At 44.4% G+C, this 11,209-nt stretch overlaps 1 protein-coding gene across 1 annotated transcript; it reads right to left on the bottom strand.

Annotated features, from left to right (window-relative positions):
- Nucleotides 1–1,938: 1,938 nt before the first annotated feature.
- On the bottom strand, nt 1,939–10,177 carry zbtb37 (zinc finger and BTB domain containing 37). Its single transcript, XM_036140790.1, has 5 exons — nt 9,997–10,177; nt 8,062–8,572; nt 5,837–6,262; nt 5,659–5,758; nt 1,939–3,370 (listed from the first exon to the last, which is right to left on the bottom strand). Exons 2-5 carry the CDS (start codon nt 8,562–8,564, stop codon nt 2,846–2,848), a joined length of 1,554 nt encoding a protein of 517 aa, XP_035996683.1. The 5' UTR covers nt 8,565–8,572; nt 9,997–10,177; the 3' UTR covers nt 1,939–2,845.
- Nucleotides 10,178–11,209: the final 1,032 nt, after the last annotated feature.

The following is an 11,209-nucleotide window of genomic DNA, read 5'->3' as shown; positions in this document are numbered from 1 at the left end:
GACCCTTTTTCTTTTAAAAAAATTTGGGCCCAAAGAAATCTTACAAACTGGATCAAAATAGAAAACAGTTTTAAATTATTTGTTATATCTGTACCACAGAAGAAATTAGGAGCAACTCATAGCTTATTGGTTTTTCTATGGGTGTTGTACAACCATTGCTGTAATTTTAAATAAATATAAGGGAGTAATTTGTATTATTCTGCTTCTTTGGGTCAGTTTCCTCGCAGTAAAAGCTCCTGCTGACGCCCTGGTGCCAAACACTGAAACTGAGCGGCGGTTTTTACACCAACAGCGTAAACGAAACGATTAAAAGTTAGGCTCTGTGACTTTTCACTGAGGCTTGATTTCACTCTGAAAGTCAGAAACGTGCAGAAGACGTAATGCGTCCTCAACTGTGACAGATTTCTGAGCGGGTGCTGATCTTTTCCTCCTCCCTTCAACAATAAGCTTCATTGTCAAAAGCACAGAGGTGTACAGTAATGATGATAAAAGTAAAAAATAAACAAGTGCTTGTTTATATATATATATATATATATATATAAAAAAAGAAAATTATCTGAGGAGATTGACGGAGATCTCTGTGTGGGAGGACCAGAGCGCCCCCCGGTGGTGCTGAGTGAGCAGCAGCTGTATTGCGTAGTGATGAGAGGTAATTGTCCAGCCGTGTAGCTTATCTGAGACTGTTTACTACTGTGAGTTTGTTCGGTTGTTTGAAATGCTGCCAGATGGTTCGATCTAAAACTACGGAGATCCTGAATCGGTTTCACCGCCACAGGAATCAAACGTCGACATGAAACGGTTTAAATGTTTTACAGCCAACTGGTGGAAACCAGCGTGCCTGGAGCGTCTCTGGGGGCGATGGCTTCAAATATCCCATTTGAAAAGGTAGAAATCCTAGAAATATGCCGTCATGGGGACTGATGGAAGGGCAGGGGATACCGTTAGCTCAGGGTACAGCCCTCGGCAGGGATCCCGGGTTCGATTCCCTGGCCCATTTACAGCGTGCCTCACTTTCTCTGTCCGCCCCGCTTCCTGTTCAGCTAATGAATAAAGACCACTAAAAAACCCTTAATGACCACAGAAATCCTTGCAGTAACAGAGATTTACTTTAAACCAAGGTTTTCTTTAGAGATGTGCAATTTTTAAAGGTAATTTTCCCTTTTTGTTGCACATTTTAATTGAAAATTATTTTAAAAAATAACTTCTAATGTAGCTAAAACCTTATATTGTAACGTGGTCAGAAGATAGCAGTACCCCTATTACATTATAACTACTAACATGTAATATATTTATATATATTTTTTTTCATAGGGGCGCAGAGGGCTGGACAACAATTCAATAACGAAATTTATCGATCGATAGACGCATATCAAATTATAGAAAAAAAGGGTCAATAAAAAGTTCTGTTAAACTTTTTATTTACCCTTAGAACAGTTTTCCTTCCTTTCACATTCTAGCCTATAATGTATATATATTATATACATTATAGGCTAGAATGCAATATATAATGTAAATGTAATGTAAGTTATTATTACATGCTTTACATCCTCCCAACCAATCACAACGCAGACCCAGGAATTAGGCTCCGCCCCCTTTAAACAGTTCAGGTGTTCTTTTTTCTTTTTTAAAACCTTGCAGTTTTACTAAAAAGTTGGTGGAATAAAAGGCTGCGTTTGATTTCAGTGTCTGTGTGTTCTGTAGCATAAAATGTCCAGGGTTGCACTTAAAATATGTTTTTTGAATTTGTTGATAATTATCGATAAATATTATTTCTATTTAATCAATATACTTTTTTTCTATATCGTCCAGCCCTAGGGGCATATGAAAGAATTAAATAATAAAACAGGGCAATATTTAACTGTTTAATAATATTAAGTGAGCCACTTGTAGCTCTGGAACTGCAGGTTTTGATCTAGCAGATGAAAACTGATTCCAGCTTAATACGGCTAAAGCTAAACGCTTAATTTTTAAATGCTTGTTAGAGTGAAACTGTAAAGATAAAAAATAAAGTTGGTCAAAGCGACCAATCAGTTGTTGTTTCTTCACCAGTGCGTATAATTATAAGAAGTGAATTTAATGTCTTTAGCACAAGGGCTATAAAAGGGGCACTGGCCCCCGCTGAACCCCTGCCTAGGACCGCCCCTGGCAGGGATAACTGGATGATTTCAGGATTTTGGTCGCCACCTTTGATTCAGCAGCGAAACACTTTTGAATGAAAGTCGATTTCATGTCCTTGAAACAAAATGAGGTATTTGAAGCCAAGATGTCGTTCTGGAGGACGGAGAAGTTAGAGCTGCGTTTTTTTGTTTCTGTAGTGTAAGAGAGGCGAAACGTGACGGACGCCAGGCGCTCCAGGCACACTCCCCCCCCCCCACGAAGGAAACCGTCGTGACCGTGGCACTTAAAACGAGCGCAATAATGAACGTAACCAACGTCGCCGTCGTTAACCTGACTGCTCCGGATTGTCTCGAGGCAAATAAAAAGGATTTGAACCGTTAAAACTGGCACTGAGTATTTTGGCAAAGTCCTCCCCGGACGGTCGCGACGACGCGCCGCCGGGGGGGAACCTGGAGATAGAAAAAGTAGAAACCTGCAACGTAAAGTCGACGGAGAGCGGCGGCGGCGGCGCTCTGTGGCGTATGAGGTTGTAGGAGTGTGTGGCGTTTCTTCATCGTTAGCTTAGATTGCTCTGTCTGGTTAGCCAAGGTAGATGCGGTTTAAAGCGGTACGAATCTCATTTCGGACTCTGAGGTGTGCGTTGACTTCGGGCGGGGCGGCGCCGAGCGGTCGGACCCCCCCGCCCCCGTTGCTGACCTCAGCCCTGACACCCCGGCGCTCGCTGAGGTCAGTCGGGCCCCGTGGTGGAAACCGAGGTCTGGGGGCCCTCGCCGTACTGGCCTCCGCCGTTCCCACCGCCGCCGCCGCCTTCGGGCTCCTCCTGGCTCGGGGAGGCCTCGTCGCTGGGGCCTCCCCTGGACGTGACGGAGGCGGTGGTGGTCTCGGGCGAGGCGCTGTGGGCCTCCTGGGGGGCGCAGCCCGGGTGGTTCTTGCGGAAGTGTTGGTTGAGGATGGCCTGGAAGGGGAAGCTCTTGCCGCAGACGTGGCAGTGGAAGGGCTTGTTGCCGGTGTGCTTGCGGATGTGGTACTCCAGCTGGTCCTTCCGGGTGTACTTCTTCCCGCAGATGCGGCAGACGAACGGCGTGATGCCCATGTGCAGCCGCATGTGGCGGTCCAGGCTGCCCTTCTGGTTGAAGGACTTGCAGCAGTAGATGCAGGTGAGCCGGGGGTTGTAGCGGAACCAGCGGTCGCCGACCTGCTCCCTCAGGTAGTCCTCGTAGCCGCCCATGTCGAACGCCGCGTGCTCCTCCCCCTGACGGACACAAAGACACAACTCTGCAGCTCAGACTGGACCAGCACTTCGTTAGCTGGCCGTGTTTCTGCAGGACGGGCAGAACCACACGGTGAACCTTCATACACACAGTTACCGTATAAAAGTGTGCGCCCTCTGGCCGATTCTGGCCTTTATGCAACATTATGCATCCGGATACAATACTAACTTGGTACGCCATCGATACATAAAGATATTTAGCATATGCTGCAGAACGAGAAGGGAAACCCAAGTATCTGGACAAGCATCTGTGTGCAAACGGTGCTTTAAAGTGGTGCAACGAAGTCAAGCAGCGCAGCAAACTTGGCCAAACATCTGAAGGAAATGGGCAAATGTTAATTTGGGTTTATTTATTTAGCATTTATTTGCAGACTTATTTAATTTGCATCAGTGATTCTGTTGAGAAAGGTGAGTTTTTTTATAATACCGTATTTTTCAGACTATAAAGGCAAACTTAAAATCCTTAAATTTTCCCTAATCTATGATCACTGTTGTGCTTACTGACTGATTTTATGTGGCACAATGCATTCACTAATCTGTTAAAATGTGTAAATATGACTTTGGTTAGCAACAAAGCCGCTCCGCTAAATGGATATTAGGAGCATTACGGTACACTGTGTCACTACCTGAGGACCCCTGAGCTGTCTACAGACTGCCTGACTGTAATGTCTAAACTAGAAATGCATTCATGTAAGGCAGCCTGGAGTACGCACTAGCAACAATAAACCTAGTAGAGCTGTGAATAAAAATCGATACAAAGATTAATATCAATGTTTTTAAAAACGATTTAATATCAGTATTCTGACTTTAAATGTTGATATACCTCCCAACCACTAGGGGGCGTTATTACAGCCGTAACTGTTCACAGCGAGGAAGTGAGACGAATTTGTGGAACGGCCGACAGGATTTTAGAAGCTTCGTCCCTAAAATCAGACATTTGGCAAATTTTTGGTTTCTGTGATACGTTAAACGCTTTGAACCAAATGCTCTTTATTTTCCTGTTAATATATCAGTGTTAGAAACAGGACAGTATAGTCCAACTACGCTGTCCTCCCAAACGTCCTTATTTCTGTGCTGAATGATTTGTGCCGGTTTCAGTTAACCGAGGTTACTTTTTTTGGGGGGGGGGGGGGGGGGCAGTCTCGTCTGTCTCCTGACACACGATTTGGAAAATGTTTGTTTGTTCCTGACGCCAAAACCACAGAAGGACAAAAAAGGTCCTTCGGTGCAAAAAGGGAACTAAAAGTAAAATTTTCTTGAAATGATTGCATTTTGTTGATTTGAGAAGGTGCATATAGCTCCCATATTTATATTTATACACTACATTTTATTACTATTACTTTTTACTTATACATACACTTAATATATAATATTTATATCCTGTATAGCACTTCTGGATAGATGCAAACCACATTTCGTTGCTTTGTACTTGTGATAAAGTACTAAAGTTGAATTCTATTCTAAATAAGATTATTTGACAATGGAATGCAGATTTTGCACTTAGAATAAGAACAATTTATCTCATCATCTTATTTCAATTGTAGGATATCTAAATATCTCATTTTACGGGTAAAAATACTAATTAAATTGGCAAATAATCTTATTTAGCTTCTCAAATCAAGGGTAAATGCACTAATTTCAATTTATGCTTGCAGTATAAGCAAAAAGGGAACACTAATCCCCGTAAACAACGAATGATTGTGTTTGTTATGTGATAAAAACATTTAGGGGTAGTGCTGGTAAAGATTCTCAGTCATCCAGGTCATGGTCATTCCAAAAAAAAGTAAAAAAACAAAGCAACTGGACTTGTTTTCCGTAGTTGAAGACGTTTCGCTTCCTCTCCAGGAAGCTTTCTCAACTCAAAAAGTCTGGAGTAATGATGAGTAACAAGCTTTATACTACTGCCCAAACAAAGGCCTTGTAATGGCTTAGATAACATACAGATTCAACAGAAACTGGTCCACTCCTCTGTAACGAGGAGTCGTTAGGGTCGTTATTGGCTTGGCTTAAAGGAACGATGTTTTGCCCGAATGAGGGTGAGAATTTAAGGTGATAATTGGCTGGAATTAATTCTATAGCTGTGTTGTAAGTTTTTGAGAGTTGGAACCTGAGGCCTCCTCCTCTGTTTAAGGTTGGTCTTTCTCTCTTAACGTAGATGGCTTCCTTTACTTTTTTTGGTATTTAAGGGTACAGCCCAGGACTTTGCCACCACCTTGGTTCCGGTGGTCCCCCTCTATCAGCTCGTCGTTTCCGGCCTTCGGGGTTCTCACCTGTGAGCTGGGCTGCCGCAGCTCGTCGGCTCGGCTCGGGGACTCGCTCTTCGCCCTCTGCCGCTCGGTGAGGACGACCACGCTGCCGGTGGGGCTGAACCTGTCGCACAGGAAGCAAAACGCCGTCAGCTTTTCCTCCGAGCGGCCGAGTCACGCCGGGGGGGGGACGGGGACTCACCGGTCGGCCTCGCTGAAGCTGGAGGACGCCTGCCCGCTGCGGCCCCCCTGCGGCGCCGTCATCAGCGTGCTGCGCCCCGACGTGTCGATCATCATGGTGGCGCCCTCCTCCTCCTGGTCGCCTCCCGCTCCGATCCAGTCCTCCGTCCGCTCCGTCTTGATCCTGACCCGGTCCACTGCGGCGCCCTCCTCGGCGCTGTCGGTCCGCTCCGGCTCGCTGCTCGTCTCCATGTACCACTGGCCGGCCCGGTTAATGCGCAGGATCGGCTCTTTGCTCGCTCTGCCGCCGCCGCCGCCGCCGGGGGCGCCGGGCCCCTCCAGCCCGCTGTGCTCCACCGTCGGCGTCGGGCTGAGCGCCTCCTCGGCGGGGCTCACCACCTCGAACACCTCGGCGCCTCCTCTGGGGCCGAGGAGCCTCAGACTAGAGCTGGGCGATATGGAAAAAAATCATATATCATGATATGGACTATTTTATATCACAATAACGATATATATTGCAATATGCCCCAATTAAGTAGCCTCGTGAGACCATCCTGATCTTGCGAGCTTTCAAGGTTTCACTCGCAGATCAGTCTGGCTACTCCGTTAAAGAAAATTTGGAGCCGTTCACCAAACGAACGTCCAATCAGCGTTGGCTTTGAGGCGGGTTGAGGTGTGACGCAACGAGAAGCGCGACAGTTCAGTCTAAAGAACATGGCGGCTTCAGCCGATGAAACTAGCGTTAGCGTGGCTATCGAGCAAGTTTTATCGGAATTACCGAGTATTTCTTTGCTGAGCTAACGAGCCTTTACCTGCAGCAGCAAGAGTAGCTTGGCTTGTGGTTGTGTTTTCGTCGTCGCTCGTAACAGAGCGACGAGGAATCTGATTGGTTCATTTGGCCCGTCTATCACCAACATAGGCCAATCAGCTAACCAGTATTTTCGCCCCTTCCCAAAATTACTTCAACGGAAGGTTTCCAGATGGATATGCGGAGCAAATCTATCTGGCGGAGTCAGGTTACCAATTAAGTAAGTTTTCAGCAAATCTCTGAAAAATATGACAAAACATAATTGTTTACTTTTTTCCAACTTTATTTTGAAGTGACATTTATAGTACTGTCACAAATTACAAAAATAAATTGTAGTGCAGTAACATAAATACATAAAATGAGGCAGAGGTAGCGCTACAGTACCCTTCACATTTTTTTTCAAAATCCTACAGGTTTTTAAATTAAATTACCAAAATAAATAAATAAAAGTGCACTAATGTTTAGTTTAAGTTTCGGAGTAGAAAAGCACACATTTTTGAACAAACGTTAGTTACAAGTTTCTGAAATATTTAACCTTGTAGTGCAAAGTTTGCATACCATAACGGCAATATAGATTATCGAAACTTTTTTGGTAAAAGTGCTTCATCTTGGGTTGCCGGCGTAGCTGTCTCTGTTTGTTGCGAGCACGGGTTTAAGACTTCAGCCTCCTGCGTCTCCATCTCTCATGAGTTAAGTAACGTAAAGCATGTCGCAAACCCGCGTGTGAGTCAAAAGCCGTAAAGCAGCGTCATGTTGCAAAACCACAAGACGGCGCTTCTTTGTGAATTAAAAATAAATAAATCTTGTTTATCACTTATAAACTGTGTGTAGGCTACGTGACTACACTAATAAGTAGGGCTGGGTATCATCTAGGATGAGCCGATACGATACGATTCTCGATACACAGCTCAGCTTGCTTTGATTCCAATATCGATATTTATTACTTTGAATTAATGCTCAGTGATTCAATCACCAAAATCAGCCAAATATTATGTTTATGTTCTATTTATTGATCACAGACATATTAACAGGAAAATAAAGTGAATTTGCTTCAATGCATTTAACGTGTCACAGAAACCAAAAATGTGCCCAAACATCTGATTTTAGGGACAAAGGAGCTTCTAAAATCCTGTCGGCCGTTCCACAAATTCGTCTCACTTGCTCTCCTTCGCTGTGAACTGTAATGGTTGCGCTGTAATAACGCCCCCTAGAGGTTGGGAGGTATATCGATATTGAAAGCTAGAATATCGATATTAAATCGTTTTTAAAAATATCGATATTAATCTTTATATCGATTTTTATGCACAGCCCTACTAATAAGTTTGTCGTAGTCTACATTGGGGAATATTTTCTTGAATACGAGATAAAATGGTGGTAGAAACGATAGAATAGAATTAGCACTGTAGACACTTTTCTATCGTCCTATCGCCCAGCCCTACCTCAGACCTCCGTGGTGAGCGCCTCCCCGCACCACCGCCTCCATCGTCCTGCCGCTCCGGGACCCCCGCATGGCCGCCTCCTCCTCCCTGGACGCCTCGTCCACGTCGGCCAGGCTGATCTTCAGGTGGATGCCCTCCAGGATCTGCGTGCAGCGGTCGATGATGTGCTGCATCTGCAGGAAGCTGGCGGCCGTCAGGTAGCTGATGATGTCCGCCAGCTGCAGGCAGAGGCGGCCCGTGTAGCAGAAGGTCAGCAGCTGCTCGAAGACGGACGGGTTGCGGATGACCGTCAGCGACACGGTGCTCATCTGGCTCAGGGACATGTGGTCGCGGAAGTACGGCGAGCTGGCGGCGAGGACCACCTTGTGCGCGCGGAAGCTCTGGCCCTGGACGTTGACCACGATGTCGCAGAGGCGGCCCTGAACGCGCAGCTGGTTCAGGTGGGACAGCACCGAGTTGCTGAAGTCGGGGATGTCCAGCTGGATGCTGCCGGAGCGCTCCATGCTGCGGCCTGCAGGGGAGACAACGGCAGATACCGTCCGGACGGAGACTTAGACTTTATTTTCTAAAAATTACATTACATTGCATACAGCTTACGACAGCGTAATGAGACTGCAATCGAAATAAAACTAGAAAAAGCTGTTCCTGCGTAACAGCGAGTGAGAATGCTAATCTGCAGAATGATTTGAGAAGAAGATGCAGAACAGAAAAAGTAGCTGAAAAACTTTGAAATCAGATTTGAAGAGTTTGAAAAATCTGAAGAATTTGAAAAAAATTGAGGAATGTGAAGAATTTGAAGAAATTGATAAATTTGAAAGAAACTAGAAAAAAAGTTGAAAAATTTGAAGAATTAGAACAATTACAACAATTAGAAGAATTGGAAGAATGTGAAGAATTTGCATTGATTTCAATAGGAACAGCCAAAAAATTGCACAAAAAGTGAAATATTTTAAAAAGTGTAAAAGTTAGCATAACCATGAGATATAGCAGTCATGCCGGGAACGAGCCGAACGTTTTTATACCAAAATTGTTGAAATCGGTTGAAGTATGCGGGAGTAGTTAGACGCCGACGGAATAATAATAATAAAGAAAAACAGGAAAACAATAAGTGATAACATTACAATGCAGAGTGCAGCAGTGAGAAGGGTGTAAGTGCAGGAGAAAAGCCGTTTTTAAAAAAAAAAAGTGTGCAGAAGAATGTTCAACCGTGTTTATACTGCAAAATAATAATGGTGCAAAAAAATGCAGTAAACGTTCAGTTGTGTACTTTTAAATTTAAATGGATTATAAAAGTTTAGCAACGTTGGTATTCAAACTTCTGGTTTTACAAACAGTTCAGAAAAAAAACTTAAAACAACACTGGCTGCACAATAATTCAATAACAATATATAATCGATCCATAGACGTATATAACAATGATAGAGATATCAATAAAAAGTTTAAGAGAATAACATTTTTCCTTTCTTGTGCATTTTAGCCATATTGGTTAATATTACAGTCATTACATCCTCACAACCAATCACAACGCAGACCCAGGAACCAAGCTCCACTTGGAAAGTTTTAAGCTTAGTTTTAAGTCACAAAGGGCCTGACTGACATTTAACCAATTATTAAACCAGATTTATGCCTTTAGAGTCTAAGTAAATTCAGAATTGTGCTCCTAATTCTTCTTTTATCTAAAAGAAGTCAGCCCGTCACAGGGCAACACAACCATGCAGAGTACCCGGAGAGGACCAGCGCATGCGCAGGGAGAACGTGCATGCTCCAGGCAGGGATTTGAACCCGGGACCTTCTCTAAAACTGCACCACTACTGGAAGTCATTGCGGCTTTCTGCGGTACTTAAGGCCGCGTGTCTTTGGGTCCGGGCTCGGACGTGACACCGGAGCAGAACCGCCCTGCCAGCCGGACCCAGGTGTGCAGGGAGGGGGTCTCACCTGGACGGCGGCTTCGGTCGGCGTCTGGTTTCAGGATGCGGGTTGCGGACGACTCTCTAGCCCTGCGGGTTCCGCCGCATCGCGGGCAGGACGGCGGATGACGGGAACTCTCCTCGGTTCGGTTCGGTTCGGCTCGGAACGGCCCGGCCCGGCGGGCTGCAGCTCCACCCGCCCGCCCGCTCCTCCCTTTCCTCCCGGGCTGGTCGCGTCGCGTTCAGGGCCGGGGATCGGCAGCTGAGCTCGGCCTCCGCTCCGACAGCAGCCGCCCCGCCGGCATTCCTCTGGAGGTCCGGTCCGGTTCGGTTCAGTGCTGGTTCCGTTCGGGGCTGCGGCGGCTTCTCATCTTCCCTTTTCAGCTGTGAAGGGCCGAGGCTGCAGGAAGGAAGGAGAAGAGGAAGAAAATGCGCTCGGGATTGTGGGAAATGTAGTCATGCGGGGAAGATCAGCTGAATCGTTCACATCGCGTGGAGACTACACTTCCCGTCATGCCTCTGTGAGCGGAGGGGTCATGATGGCACTTAAAGAGTTTGGCAGAGTACTTCAGTGAAAGTACTACGTTCCTGTCTGCAGTTAATCCTGCGACTAGTGGATCAGTATTCTGATATAATACCTGTGTTTCCCAATCTCTCTATATAATTAATAATAATAATAATAATAATAATAATAATAATAATAATAATAATAATAATAATAATAATAATAATAATAACAATAACAATAACAATAATAATAATAATAATAAAATAATAATAATAATAATAATAATAATAATAATAATAATAATAATACAACTTTGTGGATTCTAAATGCAACAATAAAATGTTAAGAGAGCACATGAATAATTAAATTTTTCCTCTCCTAGTAAAAATAAATATATGTCATTACACATGTTTTCAGAAATGGATGTCATTAGAGAACCAGATTTTTCTCATTTCCTTTATTACCAAAGATGAAAGACTTTTAAACTTAGACAACTTTATTGTCATTTTGTATGCACAGAGTGCATACAGAATGAAATTTCGTTTGCATACAGCTTAGAAAAATCACAGTAAATTGCTGTAAATTACAGTAAATTACAGGATAATGTGCAGCTGTGATTTATGTAAACAATTGAAATGTAAACAATGTAAACAATGCAGGGGAAATAGACAGTGTGCAATTCACAGTGTACAGGTGAGTATTATTAAGAACTGTGTAATTTACGAATGTGGTA

The sequence above is a fragment of the Fundulus heteroclitus genome, chromosome 9 (genome assembly GCF_011125445.2).
Source record: "Fundulus heteroclitus isolate FHET01 chromosome 9, MU-UCD_Fhet_4.1, whole genome shotgun sequence".
In the NCBI taxonomy this organism is placed as follows: Eukaryota; Metazoa; Chordata; class Actinopteri; order Cyprinodontiformes; family Fundulidae; genus Fundulus; species Fundulus heteroclitus.
This window is presented reverse-complemented; position numbering and strand designations above follow the sequence as displayed.

Coding starts and splice junctions, on each gene's coding strand:
- zbtb37 (XM_036140790.1), bottom strand. CDS start 8,564: ATGGAGCGCTCCGGCAGCATCCAGCTGGACATCCCCGACTTCAGCAAC. Junction 6,263..8,061: donor GCTCACCACGGAGGTCTGAG/GTAGGGCTGGGC, acceptor CATATCGCCCAG/CTCTAGTCTGAGGCTCCTCG. Junction 5,759..5,836: donor AGCTTCAGCGAGGCCGACCG/GTGAGTCCCCGT, acceptor CCTGTGCGACAG/GTTCAGCCCCACCGGCAGCG.